Source organism: Anopheles gambiae, chromosome 3, assembly GCF_943734735.2.
Source record: "Anopheles gambiae chromosome 3, idAnoGambNW_F1_1, whole genome shotgun sequence".
Lineage (NCBI taxonomy): Eukaryota > Metazoa > Arthropoda > Insecta > Diptera > Culicidae > Anopheles > Anopheles gambiae.
Window position 1 is genome coordinate 7,838,325 of NC_064602.1, and position 27,465 is coordinate 7,865,789.

The 27,465-nt window shown below is 46.9% G+C and overlaps 2 protein-coding genes across 8 annotated transcripts; one reads left to right on the top strand and one right to left on the bottom strand.

The window, feature by feature from the left end:
• The first annotated feature begins 389 nt into the window (after positions 1–389).
• On the top strand, positions 390–22,113 carry LOC1277731 (AP-1 complex subunit gamma-1). 7 transcript variants are annotated; one of them, XM_061661578.1, is made up of 17 exons: positions 392–708; positions 2,993–3,502; positions 8,138–8,199; positions 9,024–9,354; positions 9,434–9,672; positions 10,509–10,585; positions 12,041–12,058; positions 15,545–15,640; positions 15,731–15,891; positions 15,975–16,359; positions 16,431–16,641; positions 16,988–17,126; positions 17,205–17,499; positions 17,565–18,110; positions 18,185–18,325; positions 18,401–18,508; positions 18,579–22,113. In XM_061661578.1, exons 2-17 carry the CDS (start codon positions 3,483–3,485, stop codon positions 18,678–18,680), a joined length of 2,931 nt encoding a protein of 976 aa, XP_061517562.1. In that variant the 5' UTR covers positions 392–708; positions 2,993–3,482; the 3' UTR covers positions 18,681–22,113. The 7 variants fall into 7 exon arrangements, with proteins under 7 accessions (XP_061517564.1, XP_061517567.1, XP_061517562.1 ...); XM_061661582.1 differs by having other exon boundaries at positions 17,006–17,126; XM_061661579.1 differs by having other exon boundaries at positions 394–786.
• A 78-nt stretch (positions 22,114–22,191) lies between these two features.
• LOC1277730 (spermatogenesis-associated protein 20) lies at positions 22,192–27,302 on the bottom strand. Its single transcript, XM_061661585.1, has 4 exons — positions 26,640–27,302; positions 24,769–26,382; positions 24,499–24,707; positions 22,192–24,427 (listed from the first exon to the last, which is right to left on the bottom strand). Exons 1-4 carry the CDS (start codon positions 26,900–26,902, stop codon positions 23,949–23,951), a joined length of 2,565 nt encoding a protein of 854 aa, XP_061517569.1. The 5' UTR covers positions 26,903–27,302; the 3' UTR covers positions 22,192–23,948.
• Between the last annotated feature and the right edge of the window lie 163 nt (positions 27,303–27,465).

Here is a 27,465-nt window from a genome sequence, read left to right on the forward strand (position 1 = left end):
AAAATGTCATTAGTTTTGCTACGTCGTTGTCCGCGGAGGCGTCACATGTGCCAACAGCTGTCATTCAACGTCATCGAAAAATCATCATCTGGAAAAACCAGCAGGTTGGTGCATGTGGGATGCATGCTCCGCATAAATTAAGACAAAAGAATGCAAATCAGCGACGTTCTCTTAGTTAATTTTAAGCTATTTTTTCCGTTTATCTGTTAAGCTGTTGAATAAAATAGCATACATTTGCTATTGATAACATAATATCTTATTGTATCCTATTAAACTATGAAATACAAGTTTTTTATTCACCAAAAGCAATTCCATTTGTTTGCAGCGGTCAACAGACACCCTCCCCCAACTGTCAAACTGACAACCGTTCGGCCAGCAGTGTACGAACCCGTCCCGCCCAGCCGTACTCGCTCGCACGCAAGGGAGAAAGTCAAAACGAGCAGAAAGGAAAAACGAAACCCATTTTTTCTGTCTTCGTCTCGTGTGTTTGCGTGGACTTTTGCCAAAAACGATCGGTGTCTCTGGCTGTGGCAGGAAAGCTCCACCTTTTTGGCTGAACGCATCCAGGCTGTCCCAGGTGGCCGCGATTCGGGGCCTACACGGGCTTTGCTGGCAGAAGTGTGTGTGTGTGCCGTGCCGATCGAGGGAGAGAGGGAGAGTTGAATAAGGGCCCAGCTCCAGTGGCCAACAGTGTGGAGGAGGCAGTGTGTAAGTGTGGCAAATCCAAAACGAAAAGAAAACGGTGCAAACGATTGCTCTGCTCGGGGTCATCATCTCGGTTGTCCGGTGGGTTCAAGTCGGATTGTGTGTATGTGTGTGTGCGAAATGGCAACAGTGCAAACCTTCCTGGAAGTGTAGCAGCAGTGGCAAACAGGTCACTTAATTGACCAGAGCAGCACACTTCCAGAAGCATCCCTCGGAAATGAGGCTTCCCTTTTTGGGGGAGAGTAGTGGGGGCTGGAAAAAAAGCTCACCAGACGGGAGGAAGACAGCAGAAAACGCTCCAAATTAAGACAGGCTCCGTGCGTGGAAAGAATTACCGTGCTGACGTGTTTGTGTGTGTGTATGTGTGTGTTGGTATGCGCGCATGTGCGTGTGTGTGTGCTGTCAAAGCCTACTTGCGTGTGTCCAGCAGCAGGGCACCGCCAGTGGTACGGCTTATGTTCTGAATGTTTGTTTCCATAAGCCCTTCTCACAACACCTCTTCAGCCCTTCTGCGCCTACTTGTGAGGAACGCCGTACAAAAGGATCAATGAAGGCAGCGAGGTGTGTTGACCTCGCAGGGCCGGTATGTGTGTGTGCTTTTCCACATGAATGGCATCCGCTTTCCATAAGCCCCCCTCCGGAACAGTGCACACAATATCCTCCCAACCGGTAATGTGTCCGGGGATGTGTGCTTTATGAAATCGTTTATGCTACAACAAACTATGCTAAAACAAAAAAAAAAGGGTAAAGGATTAAAGTGCCAAACGGTGGTGGTGGTGTCTGTGCGTTTGAGTTGTGTGTAGTTGTGTGCGAACAAGTGTGTGCAAGGATGACGCACAGGTGTGCTGCCATCCGGTTTTGGGTTCCCTTTTTTTGCGTCACTCTGTTTCACTGGTCACCATCCCCCATCATCCCCTTTCGAAGGCGCTAATGAAAGCGAAGTGACACAACGACAGTCGCATTTGGCCCACCGACAGAACGCATCGCCGCCTACCCCGTTTTTGCTTCACATGTGTATTAAAATCCATCTGGCTGTGTGGTGTGCATAAGTGTGCAGCGTGTTGTGGTTGTGTGTGGGCATCGGAAAAGAAACGAAACCAACGAGCCCATTTTCCACCAAATCCCCCAGTACCAATACAGGGCTCACAAAATGCAGCTCAAATTGTGTGTTGCAGCGATCGCGACGGATTTATGATTTCAGCCTGTCGGCTCCCACCCGGACTTGTCGGTTGATGTGCGAAACGTGTCACCTTAACCGGACGGTGGTTAACAAAGACTGTGCAGGGAGAGGGAGGGAACGCAGGGCAAGGGAGGGCTCATTTCCAGCAGCCGCCGTCTGACGTCATTTGAGCGCGCTGGACGACGGCACGGCAGTTTCGAGTGTTGAGTAAATATAATTTGGGCAGGAGGAAGCTTACGAATATGGACAGGGTTGAATATAATTCAATCATAACACGAATTGCAAGAGCACGAGGCGACAGATGGCACAAATGGTTTGTCGACTCACGGTAGAGTTGAAGTTTGAATTTGCATATCTTTCCTTTCCTTTGATCAAAGACATTTTGAAGCAACTCTTTGGATATACAAGCAACCAACCCTTTCCTTTTAAGTACATTTTAAGCTAAGCTGATGTTACAGGGTTTTCCAAGGGTTCTCATAAATGTAGTACACTTCCTTGTCTCTTTCTTATTGGACGTGAACTTCATATGTTGGAAATTGTACTGTATAGCACCCTTATTGGACATATCCAGTTGAAATCCAGGGAATTGGAATTCCCTTTACATTAAGTTCATTTCTCGTAAGAAAGAGTCAATAAAGTGTCCCACAGCTAAACCCTGTAACTAAATAACTTTCTTTATCGATTCATTCCTTCTGTTATTTACAAATCTTCCTGCAAGAGTTTAATTGACAGTAAATACTGATGCTCCTGCAATTGGATGGTACGGAGGGTAGTGTGTAAAGTCCATCCAGCATCAATTGAATTGCTGCACAGTGCTGTCGTTAAATTTCAATCTAAGAAGGCCACTCCAATTAATGGTCTGGGTGGGACAGATCCGTCGGAGTCCAACACCATCACCATCATTTTTTAGTCACACACACACACACGCATACAGAACGACGAACGGACAAATCGGGGCGCATCAAACATTATGCGGCACTGACCTCTAATTGAATTGGATGAAAAGCAAAGAAACTCTCATTCGGTTATGATTTTAATGTGTCCATTTCTTCATCCCTATCTCTCTCTCTCTCTCTCTTTCCCCTTCTGTCGCATGCACATTTGTAGAGCTGCAGCAGAACGTCTTAGAAACGCATCGGCCTACTTCGAAAGACGCGCTTTTCCATTCATGTGAACCTCGCGGTGGAAAAGCAAACGCTTTTCGGTTCGTTCTCCAACTTTATCATTTTACCGGCGCGTCGAAATCGCTCACTTCCGCTCAGTGGCAAGTGTCCAAACAGTGGCTGCAGCATACGCCTTCGTCTTACTCTACGATTTCCGCGTTTATTTACTTGTGCTTGTGAGTGCATTTCCGTGCGCGCGCGTGTGTGTGTGTGTGAGTGAAAGTGCGCGAAAAGAAACAACGGATATTGAGAAAAAGATCTCGCGACGTTATCCTCCACCACCACCTACCTGCAATTCTTCCTGCAGCCCACCCAGTTTTGCCACCGAAGGCTGGCAAAACGCGAACGGAAACGCGGCGAAGAGAGCGAGAGAGCATTAATCATCGTGCGAAAAGTTAGACAACGACGGCTGGCTGTAGGGCCCAAGTGCCAGGATGAATGCCTCCGATCATGGGTAAGTAGAGCAAAGTCGGGTTAGAGCACTAGAGGGATAGGGATTGCTAGGTTTGCCAGGTCCAAACTATCCGAGGATTGTGATTTAGTGTTTGTCCCAGATTCGGCGTGAACCCTCACTGTGGGGAGATGGAGAGGACGGGGAAGGTCCCATAAATATCGCGAACTCATTTTGTGCGAATCCGAAAAAAAGAATAAATTCTCCAGCGGGCGTGTACCTTTTGGAGCAACGATTTAGGTCACCGTTTAAGCGAGGGTAAAGGTTGCTGAAATGAAACTGACTCTAGCTCTTGATATTGGATGAAAATTCTTACTGAAATATCAACGTGTGCCAACTGCACACACCATCTGGGCAGCGCAAACCACACACAAACGCTTCATTGCACTCGCAGTGCGCAGCCAACACACATTGTTGGCTTCACCTGGGCCGCCCCACCACGGTGGCCTAATCCATCCATTCGGGCCAGTCGAACGGCAGGCAGCTTCCGTCCGTTATGATAATCGCTTCGCAATAATGACTGACAACGGAAGGGAAGTGCAGTTTTGTTTTGCGCAACACGTAACGCAAGCGAGTAGCAGCAATGAGCTAATTTGTTAAGTAACAAATGACAAAACTAGTCAGGTTGAGAAAATGAAATAATTTGTCCAAAAATCACTTATTACTCTGTTCCTTCCAAATGTTAATGTTATCTCATCTAGATGATACTCAACAACAGCTGATGTGCGTTTATAGTCGACGATTAGAGAAGAAATTGTTGAAAATTGTTCAGACGAACAGGAGGAACATCGTTTTCACAGAAGAAAATAGCTCACTAAACCCCTTAACTGCTATAAAATGTAAATGCATTTTCTCTACAATTCTATGACGAATCATCTGTAAAGCTCTTACGATGCTACACACCACTACATCATTAAGAAAAGCTCACGATACACACATCACAATGACGTTGTTGGAAGGGTAAAGCACACGCTCACTCACACACACCACCGCTGCTCCATTGCAGTCCTTGACAATAGAACCTCTCGCCGAGGTCAGTTCGTAGCGTAGCGCAGTTGCAAACGTCATTCAAATGCTTCGCGTCTCTCATCCGACTCCATCGTGGTTGCATCTGTGCTGTTCAGCAACCATTGTACCTAGTAGTACCCTAGTATCATTGTCATTGAGTGATGGATCCGTATGGGGCTGTACAAATTTTCCCTCCCATGAACACAAGTGTGCATTGTGTTTGTGTTTGTCTATTCCGCGACTTCCAATTTCCCGGCCTACTCAGCTTTGAAATGGCGCCACAGCTGCCGCCCGGCTTGAAGTTGGTCGGCTTGCTTGTTGTCAGCTTAAGTAGGCATTAACAGATGCACTACCGGTTTTTTGTGTGTGTGTGTTTGTGGCTTTATACTCCACACCGGAACCCGTCCCGTTCGCCGGATGGAAGCTGATTAAATGCACAAACCAAGGAAGAAGAGGAGAGGTACCGTATAAGGTGGATTAAAATGTGCAACAAACACTGACTGTCACCTTCCTTTGCGTTGGATTATGTGAGTTGTTTGTTGTACACTGAGCTTTTGCAATGTATTTAAGGCTTTTCCCGACAAACCCCGTGTGGGGGAAGACATTTAAATTATTCTTTAAAATGGGTTCAGTTTCCAGTTTGGATTGAGCGAGCAACCCCCTTATCTAGTGTGAGTGCAGTACGTACGTGAGTAGAATCGCGTGTGAGTGAGATAAAAAAAAAAAAGAAACGATTACTTAATCATTGCGAAAGGCGTGAGTTATTGCGCTTCTGTTTCAAAAGCAAATTATGGGGACAGTTGTTGATGTTAGCTACACTTTGGTGTGGATGATGTAGAACGTTGCAGTTGTTTCCCTGGATTGATTATAAAAGCCCCACAACACGCTGCTTAGAACACGCCCTAAAACCAATACAACTGAACACAGGCACGTTTCGCGCGGAAGAAGTGCTAATGACGTTTATTGGATGAATGAATCATCTCGCTAGAATTCTTTCTAACGAGGGACAAATATTTCCTCAATGATATTGCTACATTCTTCTGAAGATGTTAAAATTAACAAGTGCCAAGGTACACGTTAGATAATCCACTAGATAAACCATTTCCTTTAGTTACCAAAGTTGCCAAAAAGGTTACACAAAAGAGCCCTCTCGTTTCGGAGCATGATACGACTAAAAATTTAATATTTAAAGTTAATAAACCCACACCACTCTCCACCCACCCGTCTGCCCCGGTCGGTAAGGACATTTCCTTCAGCTAGGCTAAAATGAATTGACACCGAATGGCACGGAATTGCCGGTGGGCAACACGCCAGCTGGACAGGACACCTTTTGCCACACGATCATAATCTTCATCATCATCATCGCCATCGCCATCATGAAATTTTACCCTGGCATGACATGGGGTGGTCTAGTTTTTGGGGCCAGATTGTTGGTGTGTTCTACCAAACCAAACCGCATCGTCATACGCCGTCGTCTCGTACACACCTTGATTTTACGTGCCGTACGTGACGTCGGCGTTGGGTTTTGCTCGGACGAACCGGTGGTCAGGTGATTCGTGATTAAAATTCGCCTAGCTCGTCGTCCTGTGCTCTCTTCTAACAACTCCAAAGGACACGAGAGGGGCGAAGCAGAGCTCGGCAAGTCCTCTTCAGTCTAGTGTGTGTTGTTCTGTGGCCTTGTGACCTAAAGGGATTACAGATAGTAGGGCGACTAAGTAAGCGGACAGAGCCAAAGGTGTCCCAGTGGAGCATAATCTTAGATCAACTTTGCGGTAGAGATTGTACATACGACCGACTCGGGTGTTGTGAGAAAACAGTGGACCGTCCTCCGGTGGATTGCATTACACTTGAAGAAGGTGGTTTTGGTGGAGCTTTGGTTTTGGTGGTAGAGTGTTCCCTGGGGGGCGAGGGTTCGTTTCATTTTTGGCATTTTTTCGACAAGTCCCGGCGGTGCTCTGCACAAACCAAAACCGTCCCTGGAGGGTTTGAAGATGACCGTTATGTTTTATGACACTCATACTTATCTTCAATATGATCTCTTTTTAATTTCTCAAATCTCAGGATGTTCACTTTTCAACTTATTTGCACTGTCCCGATAATTTGGTACCACTCTTGTTCATAACGCTGCTAACACCAAATTGACATTGAAGCTTGTAACTTCTGAGTCGTCTAGTGAATCGTGACCTTACCGTACTGTTAACACCTTCCAGAGCCTACTTGGAGCAACCTTTGGCAACCAAGGTTCGATGTTGTGCTCGTCTTCTTGTTTCAATATTCATTGAAATTTGTTGCTATCTTGCCAAATCCAAGATGGCGCAAGGTTCCTATTATAATACTCCGAAGCGTTTCGCTTACAGCGGCACCGAACCTTTGTGGACCTTTATTTACAATTCGTTCGTGCGTATCGGCATCAATTTCCCTACAATTTCGTGTGTGCGTTGCGGTGTGGCATTTTGGGTTTTGTGTATTTTTATTTTATTCCCAACTCTCGGTAGCAACATCCAGTGTAGGAAGGGCATGTAGGGAGTTAGCGTCGACCCTTCGCCTCATCGTCTTTTGGCCACAACACATACACACAAACATAACACGTTTAGTCAACCATCCATCCATCCATCCATTGGTGTGTGGTGCTTTGATGGAAAGCAATCGGGTGTTCCACTTGAACACCTTCCAATCGATCGGTCTTGTTGCACACACAGCCACACGCTGCTCGTTGGCTCGTTGCACCATCGACGACATCGACACGGGTTATGATTATCATGGCAATATTATGCTTTCCCCCCCCCCCCCCCCTTCACACGTGCCCGTAATCGTTTTTTGATACACGCGGGCGGGAAGGCAAAGCCCTAGCAGCATGATGTTGCTCTGGAAGACGAGGACGATTAGCCTCCGATTGGACTCGATTGGACAAAACAGCTTCTTGGTTCGTCTGTTCTGCTATGGCCAAGGTTTGTGACATTTCCGGTTCTGTTAGAAGGGGTTGAGGAGCCAGGGGGTAATCTAAGATTATTTTACGTGGTTGCGACAATTTACTGGATATATTATGTTACTTATCACGCATTTTGATGAACCTCCGTATCGTGTTACGACAGCCGAAGTATACCGAGAAGCGATGTTCTATTCCACTCCGCCAACTCCAGGAGACTAACGATCTATATGAAGCACCGAATTACGCTCACATGCTGATGATGATGATGGTGATGGCGTGTGTGAGCGTTTGTGTGTCTATGCTGGCCGCTTGCTATGATGGCACGTAATAGTTAGATAATAATACTCTTGCCGCTCCGTAGGGGCAGGGATTGGAGCAGGATAGTCGGTCGATAGTATCACCTGGTGATAATTGCCTAATTATTTCCCGCATCCGAGATATGTCTTTCACGTCGTTAGCGTGAAGCTTTACAGAGCCACATGAGAGTTCTATACCATATTAATTTATCCTCACCGGAGGAGTAGTGATTTGTCATGCGATCCTTGTGGAGAGTAATTAAAAGTTGGCCTTTTCTGAATGTTAGAATCAACCTTTTATTAAATCAACGCAAAAATGATCCCTTCTTCAACGATGCTATTACATAAATACTGATTTAAATTGTATATTTTACCTTCTTTCTCTTTCTCACTCTCTCTTTTTAGGTTCAATCCAGCGTTTAACATGGCCACGATACGACAAGCGATCAACGAAACGATAGAACGAGGTGAGCAAACATTGCCATGCATGAACGAACCCAAATGAACGGACCGAAACGGTCCCGAAACGGCCAAACAGCTTCTGCAAACGGTGGTTGCGGTTTCTTTTCATCAAACAGGGAGCAGCAATGGTTGCAATGATGCTGCTTCTTTTGTGTCCTCCTAACCGGCCCTGTATGGACGCGATTGGTTTGAACCTGGTGTATGACACGCTGTGCGGTACTACACATGCTGCTCTGCACACGACGAGCATTATTCTCGAGACCCGGGCGATATTATTATTTTAGTTTTATTTCTGGGTGCGGCTCCGTTGCCGAAGGGGACAACCATTTTCCAACTAAATCGTTCCGACCATTTTCCATCAAATCAATGTGAATGGTGAGCAAAGCTCGGGCCCGCCGGAAGTTCGTTGTGTACTACGGGGAGGAGGGTTCGGACGATCGAACTATGCTTCTTCCGCTCGTTTGGAGTGGATTTTTTTGTTTGGTTTGTTATGCTTCCGACACGAGCTTCATGCTATCGATTGAAGCTAATTAATATTCTCTCCAGCCGGTCCGGAAGCACGACAGACCCTACTCCTCCGCCCTGCTGTTGGATAATTTGTACACGCAACGAACAACGCAAACTATTAATAGAAAGATTGGATAATGTTTAAAAATTGATTTTCTGGCAGGGGGTAGCATGAGCATTACTTTAAAGGCATCGCAATATTTATTCGCTTCGCTCTGAAGCTCAAGTAGCAATCTCGTACAGCTCAAGAAGCAATCGCGGCTCTAAACAAGCTTCTAATTCCATTTAAATTATTTTCGCGCTCCCTCCCCATCACTTGTAGTACGGATCCCGACACCGACCCGCCTGCGCGATCTCATCCGACAGATTCGGGCCGCCCGGACGGCGGCCGAGGAGCGGGCGGTGGTGAACCGCGAGTGCGCCTACATCCGCAGCACCTTCCGCGAGGAGGACTCGGTCTGGCGGTGTCGCAACATTGCCAAGCTGCTGTACATACACATGCTCGGCTATCCGGCCCACTTCGGCCAGCTCGAGTGTCTGAAGCTGACGGCCAGCCCGCGGTTCACCGACAAGCGGATCGGCTATCTCGGCGCGATGCTGCTGCTGGACGAGCGGCAGGACGTCCATCTGCTGATTACCAACTGTTTGAAGAAGTAAGTAACGCGTAATGGAACTCATCGTACCCCGGCCCCATCTTCACCGTTCTTCTCTCTCTCTGTGTTCCCATTACAGTGACCTCAACAGTCCGACACAGTTCGTCGTGGGGCTGGCGCTCTGTACGCTCGGTGCGATCGCGTCCCCGGAGATGGCCCGGGACTTGGCAGGCGAGGTGGAAAAGCTAATGCGCTCGCCGAACGCGTACATCCGGAAAAAGGCCGCCCTGTGCGCGTTCCGGATCATCAAGCGGGTGCCGGAGCTGATGGAAATCTTTCTTCCGGCGACCCGGTCGCTGCTGAACGAGAAAAATCACGGTAAATGGGTGCAGTGTGCATCATGCATTTCTGAATTGAGGGTAGACGCATGTACACAGGAGTAGGATTTAAAAGGACGGAAAAAGCTTCCGCTGTATGTGAATGATTGCTAACAAAATATGGTTAGAAAACAGAGGATTAAATCTTGCTTTAACTGTTAACTACTCGAAGGTTTTAAGACACTTTCCCGCTCGGGAGCTAGTTGGAAGGTGTTACACAAACGCTCCAGTACCTCCAATTTACGGCTGTAAGCCACACCAATAATTAACAACCAAGCCAAGCCAAGAGCGGGGATAAACACCTTCAAGCAACGATAGTAACAAGCTGCTGAAGTCTCATCGCACGCTGTTGGTGCTGTGTGGCTCTAAAACGATACGGAAAACCGTCACAGAAGAGTCTCCCAGTATCGCAGACAGGGATGTAATTTATGCTGATATATTCATTAGGGTACGGTTGGCGAAATTAGCTGGTGCAGCGTCAGCAAAACCAACCACGTGTAGTGTAGCCACACTGGCTAACGCTAACGCAATAATCAATAGCCACCAGCGAAGCGAACGCTCGCCGACTACCCCGCCGCAAAGGCAGTAACCGGACGCATATGCTGGCTGGCTAATTAAGACAAGTGAAACCTTTTACGAGCCTGTGTTTGCACCCACCTCCCCACTTGGCTTGGTTTGCGCGTTCGTTTGTCACCGTTGTAAAGTCGTTTGCTTTCTTCTTGCGGTACCGGAAGAAGGTGTGGATTGTGGGGAGCACGGATGGAAATGAATGAATAAGGACATTTTATCTGCTGTGGACTAATTTTTCTGTTTTTGTTCCCCCTTTTTACTGAACAGGAATTTTAATCGCTGGCGTCACACTCATCACGGAGATGTGCGAAAAGAGTTCCGACACGCTGAATCACTTTAAAAAGGTAAGACTATTTTTTGGCAAGCTTACGGTGTTATACACACAAAACCACGGAACGAACTTGCCGTTTCACCTGTTTATCGGTTAATCTGCACCTGAAATCAGTACCCGTGTACTGTGTACACTTTTATTGGAGCACTCTACACACACAGACTGGAGCCCTTGAGATAAAAAAAGAAGGGCATCCCTTTTGTGTTTCGGTTCACTTGAAGAAGATGTTTAGTTTTTGTTTTTGTCTTTTGAAGCATTATTTTCACTCTTTTTCTTATATTTTTCTCTGTGTTTTGATTTTGTTGGATTAGTTTTGTGATATTTATCGGTAAACTAGTTTAGCAATTAGTGACACTAGCCAATAGACACCCTGTGCTGTGCTACACACTCTAAGCGATAGTAAAGTAGCTCAATCGAGTGAAACGATTTAATGTACATTTTGCTATTCTTTTTCCCTTAATATCTGGAATGAATTGAGCTGTCGGTGTGTCCGCATCCCCATCTCTTTAATTACGAGCCCTTTCGTTTCTGTCGGTAGGCGTATGTTTTTTGTTAGACGATAGCGCGTACTTATATTAGCATTTGTGTTTTTATTGCCATTTTTCTCTAATGTTGTTGTGTCAACGGTGTTGTGTAGGCAAATAGCAAAACGATTTCAATGCATTTTTTCGCGTAGTTTTCAAAACAGTTTTTAATTAAACGCTATTGCGCGCAGAGCATTTGTTGAAGGAAAAAAAGACACAAAATTGGCTAGTATAGTATTTTTCAATCAACATGCAAGCATTTTGCAAAGATTTTACAGCAATTTGCAACGATTTTGGGCGTAGTTTTTGTGGGCAGTGTAGTGTAGTGTAGTAGAATAGAACTAGTCTAGCGTTGTTTACTCTAGTTAGACAAAGCGTATGTTTATTTTTGACATAATTTTGACACTTTTTTCTAGAATATGCACTCACAACCACGTTCTGAAACTGTAAAGCAATTTTAGCAACAGTAGAGTGTGTAGAGAATAGTGTGTTTCTTTTCGGTACTCTCTTTTGTGGCTTTTTTGGGTTCGTTTTTTTTTGTGTTTTACATTGTGTTTCCGTTTTGTTTTTAAAACTTCGCTCACACGCTCCTCTTGGGCGGCAAAAACACACATTGGAGTTGGATTGGAACCAATTGACCATTGCTTTCAAAGAACAAAGTCACTTCAGACTGCCAAATCCTGTTGCTGTGTAAGAATCATGCTGCGCGTAGAGGAGGAGGCTGATGCGTAGCTAGCTACTGCGTACATTTTTCATGCGCCATGCGTGTCTCGCTAGATCAGAAATAGCCGTACACAAATGGCGCTTCTATTCCATTCCATATTTGCTACGAGGGGTACGGTTCGGTGTAATAAACCGAGCAACATCTTTATACTATGTATTTTAACCATTTTCTTGCTGTTACTTCCTCCCTTCCCACGTACCATTTGCTCATTGCTTGCCAGGATAGTGGAAATCAAGAGGTAATGCCCCACACATATCTTAGCCATGCTCCCTCTTGTGCTCTCTCTCTCTCTCTCTCTCTCTCTCTCTATCTACATAGCTATTTCTCTCTCTCTGTATTGTCCCCTGTAACTGCCTACTTTCGTACTATAAACCATCCACTCCATCCGTTTAGTGTACTTTTCACTGGTGTAATGTTCCAGGACATCGCTAAATAATTTCTCCCGTTTTTTTAAAAGCAACTTCCCTGTATTTTAAACATTTCAACAACCAAACCTAGTCCTTTTAAAACCGTGAAATAAAATCCGGCAGGAAATTTCAATCATCCCTTTAAAAACATATAGCCTATATAGTATAGTATCATAAAGGAAGAAATGAAGACCAGCTACTACTCCTATGACGGAAAGCTGGCCAAAGTGGTGCGCCCCATTAATGCCTCTCCCAACCAATTCCCCTCTCCCCTCCAATTTCTGTGCTTTTTGTGCTGTATCATTATTGCATCAATTGAGTGTGTATGTGTGTGTGTTTTTTATAGATTCATTGTTGTGTAAGTAAGTTGTGTTGTGCTATCCTGCTTTCGTTGTTACGACTTTGGCTGTAATGTAATATTTATGATATCTTTTACTTTTATAAGCTGTTTGCGCAAAACGCCCGCCGCACCACCACCGCTTTGTTGTGTTTCATTTGTCCTGTCCCCACGCCGGCAAACGAACTTGTAGTTAATTACAGACCCGTAAAATATCAACTGTTGCCAACATTCGGTTCGCCAGAAACTGTGCGCTGTCCAACAAATAAACGTAACGCTTTGTGGATGGACATTACTGCTGCCGCCACAACAAACCGCCACGATGTGTAAAACAAAGTGTTTGCGTGAAGTTTGCTTTGTGAGTGTCTTCCGTTCTTCCGGCGGCGCTCTTTTGCTGTGTTTTCTGTGCCCGAAAAAGTTACAAAACTTTGCCACTTCTTTGCCGTTCTGTGTTACTGCTGCCGGAGAGCGAAGAACTGCTCCGACACGCAAAACGATAGAGCACGCAATGGCACGGCGCGGACCGTGGGTATTAGTAGCCTTGTACTACTTCGGCTGTTGTTTGTTATCCTTGTTTGTGGTGTTATTTATCGTTTTCCGATTTTAGATGGCTTCCAAAAGTTTTCCCTTTTTTTGTGGTCATTTCGGCAGTCGAAAGTTGAGCTTTGTTTGGGCTTTTTGGGATGTTAATTTAATTTTAATTAATTGAATCTCTATTTCTTTTTAAGCTTTGGACTGCTTTATCGTTTAGCTAGAACTCCCTTAAAGTGGATTTATTTTCTATTTATTGAAATCCTCCTCCTGCATGATACCGATTCAATGACATGACCGCTTAAATGCAGATTTGACCAAAAATCCATTAAAAAGTGGCGTGGCGTTTCAATCCCATGCACACGCTCAATAATCGTTCATAACTGATACACCACTGCCCGCCACGCCAATCAATCAAACCGAGTGTTAGTAGAGTGTCTAGTGCGCCACCCCATAGCTCTCCACACACTCCAGCCCAGTTTACTAATGCCCGGGAATGCTTCCGCTTCACCACCAAACGGCAGCAGCTCAATTGCATGCCAATTCTGTTCTTCGCACAAGAAGCATGGCGAAGGGAAATTCATAAAACCAGCCTCGAATGGCATCGGTTGTGTTGTGTGTGCTGTCTTCCTTTCCAGTATCGTTTCGAATCGTCTCACTTTTCATACACCCAGGTGCCTAGAGAAACAGGGCTCCTAAAATATTCATCATTCCCATTCCCAATGCAAATGCATACAAGAGAGGTGCTGCAACGACGGGGAGAAAGACGGTTCGGAACGTTTACCACCGGCGGCGGTGGTGTGTCCGGCCGGTTTGCAAAAATCCTCGCCGACGACCATTCGCCTCGTTATGTGTTGTCCATCGCTCGGCATCGTCTGCTGCCCCCGAGACACACAAGGTTGTGCTTTTCTCGCTGGGTGTGTATGTGTTTGTATGCCATTTTTCCCTCCCAACTGTTCGCTTTTCACAGCCACTATTGGTCCTTCTGAGTGGCTGTGGAGTGGTTCGTTTGGTGGAGCTTTTTTGGGAGGCTTGAATTTTTGTGTTATTCTCTGTGACTTGATTTTAAATTCGATGGCGTGTGTTTCCCGTGTTCCTTGCCCCCCTCCTCGCAGATTGCCCAATCATGTGCATGAGCCAATCGTTTGTGTGTTTCTGTGTGTGTACACTATATACACTTTCGGGCATGATTTATTCATGTTGCTGCCGCTCCTCTGAAAGCTCTAATGCATCTCCATCCCTAGGCAATATGCTAGCTGCATCGTAATTATGCTTTGATTCTTGTTTTATTTGCTAATTTTTAAGGCGTAATGTCGGCGTGACGTGCTCTAATGTTTATTGATGCTTCTATTAAGTGTAGGCTGTACTTGTTTTCCTTTTATTTATTCAGATGTTTTATTGAAAACACACAAAACTACTCCATTTCTTGCCTGTTAAAGTTCATTATTTGGTTCAGATTTATATAAACAATCAATAAATAATAAACAAAAATGTATTTCTAAACCTAAACTTAACAGACTGGTAATACAGAAGAATAACTCGCCTGGAATATGGCGTCCAATCAATAACAGTATCCTATTCCACGAGAATGAATTGCTCTATCCCTTTAAAGCGCATTCATTTTCATCCCTTTCCGTGTTTTGAAAAGGGAGGGCAAATGTATTGGAATGCTGCTTCAGCTTTGTCCCCGTCCTCGATCCACTCGAAACGAATCCTTTTCACGGTGGTACTATGTGTGCAATGTGCTATAAAAATTCATTACCAAACCTAGCATCAAAATGTCTTCATGTCTCTTCTGCCCACGGTGTAGCTTCATGCCAAGCGCCATGGCTACACCCCGACCGACTCACCACCTTCACGTTGTTCTCGTTCCCGTGCCTGTTTGTGTGTATGATTCCTTCTCTCTATGTCGTCCTATATGTGTGTGTATCTGTCCTTTGTCCCTTACACCTGCATCATCCCTCTACACTTTCGCTAAAACAAAGAAAGAAGGATGATGGCAGTTAAATTCAAAAAGCTGGGAGCAAAAAACAACCCCTTCCCAACCTAGTTCCTGGAAACGAAACGACGACGACGACGACGGCACACAGTGATTGTTTTTCCTCCCAATGCCATGAGGATGACTTCTTCGCAGGCACAGCACACCTTCTATCCTTTTTCGAGAACGTAAAAGTTGGTGCATCCTTTGTCTGGTGGCAATCAGAATCGACAGAGACGGAAAAAGTGTCCTTTAAAAAGCGCAATCCTTTTTCCGGAACTTCTTCTCTCCTCCCCCGGGGGGGCGTTTCTTCACGCTCGTTGTGGACCACTCGATATGTCTATCCCCATCTCCCCAATCCCGCTGGAAGTGCCATTCACAGTTTCACGCTAACGTATTCCATGTTTTTGTGTCTTTTGCCTATTATTTCTCTTTCGCACGTCCTTTTTACGGCTGTGTGACTGGCTGCAGATTGTGCCGAATCTGGTGCGAATCCTGAAAAATCTGATACTGGCTGGCTACTCGCCGGAGCACGACGTGAGCGGCGTTAGTGATCCATTCCTGCAGGTAAGCATCAGTAAAAACCGAGTTACGATTGGCTGTGTGTCTGTGATTTAAATCTCTCTTCTCCTTCCATCATTCCCCTTTGTGTTGTAGGTGAAAATCTTACGTCTGCTAAGAATCCTCGGACACAACGATCCGGACGCGTCGGAAGCGATGAACGACATACTGGCACAGGTGGCAACCAACACGGAGACGAGCAAAAACGTGGGCAACACTATCCTCTACGAGACGGTGCTTTCCATTATGGATATCAAGTAAGGCGTTTGGAAGCTACCGGGTCTACCTTTTTCACAAACAATTGCTTAAATCTCGTCTATTCCCTACTCCAAAAAAACAGATCCGAAGGTGGCCTTCGTGTGCTGGCGGTGAACATACTCGGCCGGTTCCTGCTGAACAGCGACAAGAACATCCGGTACGTCGCGCTGAACACGCTGCTGCGGACGGTGCACGCGGACATCTCGGCGGTGCAGCGGCACCGCACCACGATACTGGAGTGCCTGAAGGATCCGGACGTCTCGATCAGGCGGCGAGCGATGGAGCTCTCGTTTGCGCTGATCAACTCGCAAAACATACGCGCCATGTCGAAGGAGCTGCTCGTGTTTCTCGAGAAGGCGGACCCGGAGTTTAAGGCGCAGTGCAGCAGCCGCATGGTGCACGTGGCGGAGCGGTACGCCACCTCGATTCGCTGGCGGTTGGACACGCTGCTCAGCGTGCTGATAGCGGTGAGTTCATTTTGCAGGGAAGGTTCACTGAAGGGTTGTTTTGCTGATACAATCTTTGCTTTATTCGGCAGGCTGGCAATTATGTGCGCGATGACGTGGTGTCGTCTACGATTCATCTCATTCTCAACAGTCCACCGGAGGAACAGGCGTACATCGGGCTGCGTCTCTGGAGCTCGGTGCACAATGTGGCCAACTCGGAGGAAAAACAGCCGCTGCTGCAGGTGGCCGTGTGGACGATCGGAGAGTACGGCGATCTGTTGCTCAGCTCGGAAAGAATCGAAGGTAGGTGCAGTGTGCGAGAAGGATGATGTCCGACAGATGCATCCGCAAAGCAGCCTGGTGGCGGATAGTATTTGCACTTGCTTCTGTAATGAGTCCGACTGCAGTGTGTGACCCCTCGGCATTGTTTAGATGTAGCAGACCATAGTCACGCTGATGTCCTTGTGAAACGATGCAATTTGTAGTTGGCCCAGATCCTGTAGCATTTGTTTTGTGTTTTCTCTCTCTCTCTCCCTTTTTGTCGTGTTCCCCGATTCACGCCGGTACTGGTATTGCTTGCCCACATCACCATCCCTCACCACCACCACGTGTATGTATGTCTGTATGTCCAAACTTTAAACACGCAAAGATGTTGAAATCCCTGCAGAACATCAGCTGGTCGATATCTATCAGCGGCTGCTCTGGTCTACCTCGGTTTCGACGACGACGAAACAGTACGCTCTGGTGTCGCTGGCCAAGCTGAGCACACGCATCCGCACGAAGGAAGAGTAAGTGCAAAAGTGTGTCAAGGTGGAACTACTGGAAAAGTGTGTCTCTAATTGGGTTTTGTGTTGCGACTGTTACAGAGAGACACGCGTGAAGCAAATGATCGAAGCGTTCGGTTCCCATCTGAACATCGATCTGCAGCAGCGAGGCGTCGAGTTTGCGCAGCTCTTCCGCGACTATAGCCATCTGCGGCCGGCACTGCTCGAGAAGATGCCGAAGATACAGAAAACGCTTCCAAATGGCACGGACGCTGAGGGCGGTGGCTTTGACGATCAGCAACCCACCATCGACCTGATCGAGGGTGGTGATGACGGTGACTCCTCGCTGATGATCAACACCTCCGGTGGTATGGTTGGCAAGATGGGATCGGATTCGGTAAGCAGTGCGATTTGGCTTTCAATCGAAAAAGGGTTTTATTTTAATAAACTTTTCCCTTTCAGCGCGCCCTGCTCGATCTGCTCGGTGGAGGGGACGATCCGATCGATGGGCTGGCCCTGACGCCGACCGCCGATGTGCTCATTTCCGGCAGCACAACCGCCACCACGAACGGCAAATCGGGGGTCGGCGGTGCACCGCTACCCCCCACGACCGGCAACAATCAGGATTTGCTCGATCTGCTCGGCAGTCTCGATATGCCGGCCAGCACACCGCCGGCCGCTGTCAATTCGTCGCTCGGCGCCAGCACACCGGTGCTCGGCGGTATCGGGCTCGATTTGAACAGCCTGAATGACAATAGCATCAAGAACGGTACCGGCGGACCGAACCTGCTGGCCAACTCTTCCTCCTTCGGTGGGCTCGACAATCTGCTAAACTCCAACCTGTCGCCAACGACGATGCCGGCGATGCTGCCGGGGCTGGGCTCGCCGCTCGGCAGTGGACTGGGCAGCCTTACCAGCCCCACCTCACCGACGGGGCTCGTGAGTACGAACGGCACGACCGGCAGTTTGTTTAGCGATTTTTCGGCGGCAGTTATCAACAACAACGATGTACGTATTGTTTGGCAATGAGAGAGTTTTGTGCAAAAAGGTAACATAATATTGCTTTTTTTTTATTTTCGCAGGAACATGCCAAACTGTTGACGGCGCTGGATAAAAATGGTATCCTGGTGCAACTGTCCGCGAAGCATACGGGCGGTGCATTGCAGATCCTGATGACGGCGACCAACAATTCGCTCACCACCCTCGAGCAGTATCTTTTCCAGGTTGGACTCTATTCAACTTCAATTAAACAGCGAAACTATTAATCCTACTAATGTTTTGTCCTCTCTACTTTAAAGGCGGCCGTTCCGAGAAGCTTCTCGCTGCAGATGCTCTCCCCATCGGGCTCTACGTTACCGCCCGGTGGAACGATAACGCAGGAAATGCGTGTTACTAGCACAGCTAAGGTAATGAAGCGCTTAAAAACAAGTCCTATTAATTAATTACTAATTTATTGCGCATTCTTTTACGGTACAGGCAACGCTAAGGATGCGTCTGCGAATATCGTACCAGTCGGACGGCAACCCGGTGCAGGAGCAAACCGAGGTATCCGGCTTCCCGGAGGAACCTACCGAATGAGACGCAAACGCAAACAACTCCCGGTACACCGAAACGACGGCACCAGCAGCGTTGCAGCATCCAGCAACGGCACCAACAGCAGCAGCCAAGCCACTGTTGCTACTGCCCGCCGGTGTTTAATTAAGTATTCTCTCTCTCCCTCTCTTATTCTCTCTTGTTTCTATTTGCAATACGTTTCCCGCACCACAAGCGGGTCCCTTTACTCGCGAAGGGGCTGGGTGTGTGTCTTTCATTGTCCAAGAGCTTAATTTATGTTTATTTTGTGTTATTTTTGTTGCGTGAAAAGGTGTCTGACGTCACAGGCACGTCTAAGTACTAGCTTCAATTGTATAGATTTGTAGTAGCTTATAAACGAAAGCAAAGGTTTTTATCTCATTTTGGACTCAACTCTTCCATCCATTGATTTTAGTTTAGTCACCGCGCAAGATTTGGTTTTATTTGTAATGCAATGGATAATGGGAAGAGAAAAGAGAAGCGGAGGAGAAGGAGGAGTGGGATTAGATTTACCGTGCTTAGGAAAGAAGCCAGCACTTTCCACTACTACTTCCTCGGGGTCTCGGTCACCCACTTCCTGCTAAATCGTAAATCGGGATCCACTATTTAGAAAACAATTGCAGAACAAAGTGTGTGCAAATCAGTGCGGGGCGATAAGAAGCATAGGAAGGTACGCAAAGAGAGAGAGAGCTATACTCAAATGCGGCAGGGAATGGAAATTAATTTGTCTTTCGATTCGCGTCCCCCAATACAGCACTCCATTCTTTCATTGAGCAATTATTCTAGATTTTTCTTATAAGAAATGAACGTTCTATGACGAGAATTGGACTCTATGGCACCCTTGTTGGACACTCATTGGAAATTCCTATTGGATTTGTTCAAAAAGGGTGCTATAGAGTCCAATTTCTTTGATGTACGTTTTCATTTCATGTACGAAAGAGTCATGAAAGTATCCCACAAGTATGAGAACTCTTGAAAAACCCTGTATTCCAGATCAGAAATAAGCTGCTTCGTTTGGGATATCATGCTGCCCCGTCCTGGACAGATAGCTAGCGAAGAATGAGATAAAGAATGGGAGTGAGTGTGTTTCGCATCAGCGACCGTATGTTTGGCTTGAATGTGATTGTTCTGTTAGCGAGAGTGTGTGTGTGTGTGTTGCGAACATTATGCATTATGCGTTTGTATATACCGATTTTTGCTGTGCATAATAATAGTAGAAAAGAGACAAGGAGGGCAGTGTAAAACGCGATAATTGTATCAAACTAAGGAAAGGTTTTACTGCACGGTATCTTACTAAACAAATTCTCCACTGGCTGATGTCGCGTGCTCCCTCTGAATGCTTCGTGTTTGGTAATGTTGTAGGGGAAGCCAAGTGTAAAAGACATCAAAACGCCTCTCACGTCCTAGCTTGTACGGTAATTCATAGCCAGCGCGCTGTTACGCTAACGGGAGAAAACGCGAGAAAAGGATTGCTCCAGCGCGAGTAGCAAAACAAAAAAAACGAGGAACTTATTCATAAGCTTTAGAGGAAAGGGGCAAAGGAAGAGATAAGACATATGGAAACTGGAAAGAGTTAACGTAGGCAATACTTTGAACACTTTTAGGGAAACATATACAATAGTGTAACAATATCAACCACACAACACCGCACTCCAGACAACCCAGCCAACCAACCAACACAATATACATCTACTTATAGGAACCCGCTACTAAAACAAGTGCAAGTGAAATTAAGCATGAAACACTTACAAAAAAAAACTATATTAATGTGTGGCTCAAGCAGGTGTGTGTAGTGTCGCGCGCGTTACAAGAATGTTTGGAATCATTTGATTGTTGATCGTGTTGTAAAACGCCTCCCCCGAAACGCATTCGTATTCTTGTTAATGGACCCTAGATGATGATGATGGTGACCCGCCGGATGGTACTAGTTAAGGTGGTGTGTATGTGATGTATGTGTCCCCATAAATCAAGAAGAAGCTGTGTTTCTGTGTAGTGTGTAATTAACAAGTCGAACGCGGACACCCTCCCCCGATCAAGTGATCTTCCCCGTCACAACACAACTGACTCTGATACTCCCCCGTTCCTAGTGCGCTACTTTTTCCGGGCGGCTACTGTGAGTTCCAAGCGTGCAGATTGCCATCCTTAAAGAGCAAAGAAAGAGAGAAAGAGAGAAGAATGAAAATCGGGTAGGCAAAAAAGCGAATGAGATTGTTCCCTTGTGCGCGATGATGTGAGTGTGAGATCAGCTCAAAAAAAGGTAGAAAAAAAGAAGAAGAAAATAGTGTGGCCACGCCACCGGATCTGGTGTTTTCCGTCCAATCGCAAATGAGAAACCCCGAGAAAAAAAGCAAACACAGGAGAATTACAGGCGGAATGGGTGAAGTTTATTAGCGCAAGATAGAAGCAAACTGGGAAGACACGGACGCGCATGAATACATATTTACAACACCGTACACAGTAGCAATGGTATGTGTTAAAACTTCCCTTTCTTTCTATTCTCAACTTACTACCTTTTTGTGTGTAAGACTTTTTGCTATTGGAGAATACAAGCTAGTAAGAATTTGTGTTATTGTTTAGTTTGGTTTTCCCCTTTCTATGTGATGTTGTGTATGGTTTTCATCTTTCTAATTCTTTTTGTAGTTTAATTTAAATTTTGTTTGCGCTTTTTCTATTTTCTTGTATTGAATGTTTTTTTTTAAAATTCTCATCCAATGAGTTAGTGGTAAAAGTGATAGTACTTAAAAATTGTATCAAACTATGGAAAATGGTCAATGACGATGGTACGACGAGGAGAAAGAGCAATAAGAAAGTGGAGCGCAAACAGTGTGTGGTTGTACCGTTGTGCAAATAAACTCTTGTAAGAAACGCGAAAAGACACAGGACAGCAATGGGGAATGAAAAGAGGAAAAGCTAAAACAATTAATATAGAGAGTGGTTGTAAGAAATGGAAACTACTTAATAATACCCTCCCTCAACACATACACAGACACCCGTATCATAATGTAGCTATATATTATTATTCGGATAAATAAATTAAACGAGAGTAACACATGTTAACTGGCTGCTGCAAAGAGGCGAATGAAAAAGAGCAAACAAGTGAGAATAGAAGAAGAAAAGAACAAACAATTCTCTTCACACCCCCGAGAGGCGATCGCTTATATTTTTCTCCCATTTGCACAACGTATTGTTGTGCCACATTCGTATGGCGGCAGTAAAAAGAAAGGAAACTATACTATTAACAATAATTATAATATCCCCAGAATGCTGAAGGCAGTAGGAAGGTGCGAGAGAGAGAGAGAGAGAGAGAGAGAGAGAGAGAGAGAGAGAGAGAGAGAGAGAGAGAGAGAGAGAGAGAGAGAGAGAGAGAGCAAGCGAACTGAAAGGCAAAAGAAAAGAGGATAAAGGAAAATTATAAATAAATGTACGATACATTATTGTAGTTTTGCTGTGTGCCCTGTGATGCTTTAGGTTTGTGATAAACGTGAGTTAAAAGGAAAGAACACGAGACAGACGCCCGTTTTGTTTTAAATGTTTTTCTTTCTTTTTTGTGTTTATTCATTTTTCTTTGCGATTTGTCATAGATCGGAAATAGAAGTTGATTAAAAACTAGATAAAAACGCTTAATATCAATAGCGCGCGTGGTGTTGTTTGACTGGGTTGTTTCGTATTTTACTTTTACTGGTAAAACGATCTATCGACGCTCACGCTCACTCACTCGCTACTTTCAAACGGTTCGCACAAACGAAACGCTTGTGGAAGATATCTCTCTTTTTCGTCTATTAACTTCTCTCCTTCCCCCCGTCTTCGTTTGCCACATTCGTTACGTCTTTGAGCACTAAATTCGGTAAAAAACGATTAAAAACGCATCACTACGGAACTGTCTGTACTGTTGTATGTGCTTGGTTCTTGCTGAGATTCTTGGGCTCTGTGTGCTTGTTGGTTTTGAAGCAATCAAAAGTATTTGATCTGTAGTTTTGATTATGTGATTCAGAAGGGTTTAAAAAACACACACACACACAAACATTGTGATGCTCTGTGTAGTTAGTTATCTCTCTACATATATGTATCTTTTTCTATAAAGCTCTTTTTAATTACTTGAAATCGATCTGTGTTGAAAAAACAATTGGAATCGCTACTTCTTTTATAAAACCTTTCGAAGGAAGGTACTGTTCGTTTTTTCTTCAGTTCAGTAAAATCGGATTCCTTTAATAATATATATCGCGCTGTGTATTACTAGCATATCGGCATATCATGGGCGAGAAACGCTCTATAAAAAATCGAAATACACGATTCCTACAATCTATGCGCGATCGCAATCTACAATAGAATTATGTGTGCGGTACGTTTTTGTTTTGCTTCTTGTTTGCTAACAAGCTTTTTCTCCTTCCCCGCTGCCTTTCGATCGTATCTAATTGTGAACATTTTGATTCCGTGTACACTCTTGAAAAGCTGCGACTCCACTCCACGACAAGCGCGACAACGCAACACAACGAAATTAGCAACAATATGCACGGTCAGAAAACTAAACTTAAACACGCTGCTACCAATTGAGCAAATAAATTATCAACGTCAACAACAAATAGTAGGCGCGAACCGCGATCGAGCACCGGAAAACAACACAACAACCGTTTTGCCGTTCCTCCGGCTCCTTTTCTCCTGCTGTGCTGGGGATGGGGAGGCTGGGTTGGAACGCAACGGCACGAAACGGAATGCGAACTCTACTCGGTTTATAACCGATGGCGCAAATTATGAGTGGTTCGTTTAATTACAAAGCGCGTACACAAGGGATAATAGTGAACCGTCGTCGTCAGCGTGTAACACACAAAACGAGAACTCGAGCAAACGGAAAAACGCAGCTAAGCTTTGCTCGTATTAGGTGATGCAGCGTCTCGAGGCTGTGTTTTGGCGGTCGAAATAGTGCCCCAATGCTTAACATAAGTTGAGAGAACTTATCCTCTTCTATCCACTCCACCCTTTCCTTTCCCTGCTATATTGGATCTTTCATCCTGATCGATCCGATTCGATTGATATTCGACGCCCGACTCATCCGCTTTCATCACGTGTCTTCTTCCGTTTATAAAACCAATTGTCCTCATTTTCGCGTTCCATCATATCATGGCTGTGTGTGCCTGTGTGTCTCTTGATTTCGAATCCCTTGCGGCGGCCACCAGTCTTCCAGCTAAAGTCCGCTCCGCCCATGCCATCCCCCCCCCAATACAATGGGTCGGCACGGTCGGCAATCACGTCCTTTGGAAAACCTTAGGCCTCGAAAAATCAGTTCTCGTACTCCTGGTAGTCGAAGGTGTACCGCGGCTGGAACTCTTCCGTTAGCCGCTCCGGTTCCGTCACCGGCAGATGGCACACCTTGTTGTGGCAAATGTAGGCCGTCGGCATGTTCTTCACCATCTTGAAGTTGTCGAGCGATTTGCGCCGCCGCACGATGTGTGCCGGCTGATCGATCTTCAGCTGCACGATGATCATGCCGGGGATGTAGAATTCGCGCACCCCATCGACCAGCGCGGTTGCTTCGGGGCTTTCCGGACCGACGACAATCAGCGTGTTGCGGCCCTGCTCTTCGAGCAGGGCGGCTGACATCATCTCCGGCAGCACGTACCCGAAGTGGGCCGTGTGTGCGAAGTAGTCAAACAGGGTGCGTGCTTTCTCTTTCAGCCGCTCCTCCTCGAAATAGTCGCTCAGGAGGAGTAGGTTGTGGGCGGCGACACTGTTACCGCACGGTTCGGCACCATCGTGATCTGAAGGGAGAGAGAGAGAGAATAATAGATTAATCCCGATTCAATGCGGAACTGTCTGAGGCGATTCATACCTTCCTTCAATCGAACGGCAACGTTTGGAGAGTTGGCCTCCGAGTAGAAGTAAGCCCCGTGCTTCGTGTCCCAGAACAGCTCATCCTGGATGTCCTGTAGCTCCTTCGCCCAGTGCAGAGCGTGCTCGTCCAACGAAGCTACGTAGTAATCGATCAGTCCCTTGATCAGGAAGGCATAATCGTCAATGAATCCGTAAATGGGACGTTCACTAAAAGAACCGTTCAAACCAGTGAGATTTCCTCCTCGAATTTGTGAATAATTCAACTTACGAAGCCAACGACTCTTCCGCCCCACCGTAGCACGATCGCAACAGCTTTCTCGCCTGCACATCGTACAGATTCGCTCGAATGAACTTGACCAGCTCTTCCGCCGTCGCCAGATACTCGCTCCTTCCCGGTGCATCCTTCACGCAAGCCAGCTGCGACAGCCCGGAAAGCACGAGCCCGTTCCAGGCGCACAGTATCTTCGTGTCCAGATGTGGCCTCGGTCGCTTATCGCGCACCTCGTGCAGCAGCTCATTGCCCGTCTTCAGGATACGCTCGACGATTTCCACCGTCGTGTTGAACTTCTCCGCCGTCTCCCGCACCGAACCGTACACGATCAGGATGTTCTTCCCAAGCAGATGGCCGTGCGGATCGCTGCTCGGTTTCACGTTGCCCTCCTCCTTCACGTCGTAGTGGGCAGCATACACGGCCACCGGATCAACGCCGCCCAGTTCGCCAAACTTCTCCCCATTCGCGCCCAATAGCTCCTTCACTTCATCGTACGTCCACGCGTAAAAGGCACCCTCGATCTTTTCCTCACTCTCCGCCGTCGGTAGCGAATCGGCATCCTCGCCGCTGTAAAAACCGCCAGCCGGATGGCGCAGGTCCTTGCAAAGGTAGCGATAGATGGCGTCCGCCACCGCCAGATAGGAGGGCTTCTTGGTCAACCGGTACCCGTTGGCGTACAGGGACAGCAGCTGGCCCTGATCGTACAGCATCTTCTCGAAGTGTGGCACGTGCCACTTCTTGTCCACGGAGTAGCGCGCGAAGCCACCGAACACGTGGTCGTGTATACCGCCGGCGGCCATCTTGTCCAGCGTGTTCAGCACCACTCCCAGCACCTTGTGCTTCGGTTCCTGCACGTGCAGGTGGAACATTAGATTCAGCTTGGACGCTTCCGGGAACTTTGGCGCACCGAGCGAACCGCCCCAAACCATATCGTAATTGCGCTGGTACATGTTGACCGCCTGCTTGAACTTTGCTTCCAGCGTTTCCATGTTGGTCGCATCTTCCACCTCATCCGCCCGCTTGTGATCGACGTTGCGCCGGATCGCCTCAATCACCGACCGGCCCGTCGTCACGAGATCGTCCTTATCCGTGGACCACTTGCTGGCCAGCTTCGTCAGTACGGTCGTGAAACCGGGCATGCCCCACCGATCGTTCGGCGGAAAGTACGTCCCTCCCGTCACGGGGGCCAGATCCGGCGTAAGCCACACCGACATGGGCCACCCGCCCGAACCATTAATCAGCAGAATGAACATCATGTACAGCTTGTCAATATCCGGCCGCTCTTCCCGGTCCACCTTGATGTTGATGAAGTGTTCGTTCATGATTTTGGCCACCTCCTCGTTCTCGAACGACTCCTTCTCCATCACGTGGCACCAGTGGCAGGTGCTGTAGCCGACCGACAGGAAGATGAGCTTGTTTTCCGCCCGTGCCCGCTGGATCGCCTCCTCGCCCCACGGGTACCATTCAACCGGATTGTGGGCGTGCTGTAGCAGGTAGGGCGATTTCTCCTGTTTCAATCGGTTGGTAAACTTTGGTTCCGTACCGCTCGAGTTGGCCGCCATCGTTGCCTGGCCCGACTGGGGTGGTGCTTTCGAATGGTTCGAGCAGGAGCTGTGGCGACGATGTGAGTGCAGCGGCGCGTTGCATAATGCCATCAAGTAGTGCCCCATTTTCGTCATAGTTTTCGTGTGAGCGTGTGTGTTGATTAGTTTCGGTCCGATCACGGGACGAGGGAGGGCAAGATAAAAAAAAACAACAAGAAAAGGACAAGCAGTTAAGATTAGGCATGAAAAATCGATAGCCGTCACGTCAATCAGACACACACGGCTGCTGGCGCAGTAGGCATTGGGGGTATGGGAAGGTCTTACCGTACTTGCGTTGTTGACGCTAGCGGATGATGGGGCGAAGGTTGATGCTGTGGTGAGGCCGGTGGAGAAGGAAGCGGGTGGTGGAGCAGTAGCGGGGAGCTGGCGGAAAACGAGCAGCAGTCAACCGACGGTGTGTGCAGACCGAGCGGGCTGCTCCCGAGACTGCCGCCGGCACGGGGTACTTTGCGCAGATGTCCGGTGGACGACGACGTGCAGCAACGCAGATAGTTCGCTAGCGGGATTCTGCCAACGCTATGCAACATAGCATAGACTCCACTGGTGGTGGTGCTGGCCCGTGATTAGTTCCTAGTTCCGAGTGCGGGGCAGGCAAGCAGGCGCGATACACACTGTGACACACCAAACGAACACGCCACCACACACAGGCAATGCTGGTATCGATTGTTTTGGGGCTGCTGTTGCTGCTCGTGCTAACAAACGTGTGTGTGTTCAGGTATGTGAGAGTCTTTTGGAAAACAACGTATCGAGCGAGATCGTTTTCACTAAGTGAGTACTTTAACACCACCGACTACACTTGGTCGCCATACGCACTGGCTACTTACGGCAAATTTTGCACAATTAAATTGCGAATTGCACCTTGCGACACGATTTTGGTTGCGAATTTTGTGTGTTTTTTATTGTGCTGTCAAAATAGCCCCCACCCCCCTCTCGACCTTTTCCGTCTGATTTTCATGCGAGAGTATAAACAGGTTCAGTTCTTGAAATTTAGCAGCCCTCCAACAGTCGGCTGGATGACAAAGAAGGCGAACGAAAGGGAAAACGGTTTATTTGAACTGTAATTTGCAAAACTTTAAATTTAAGGATGATT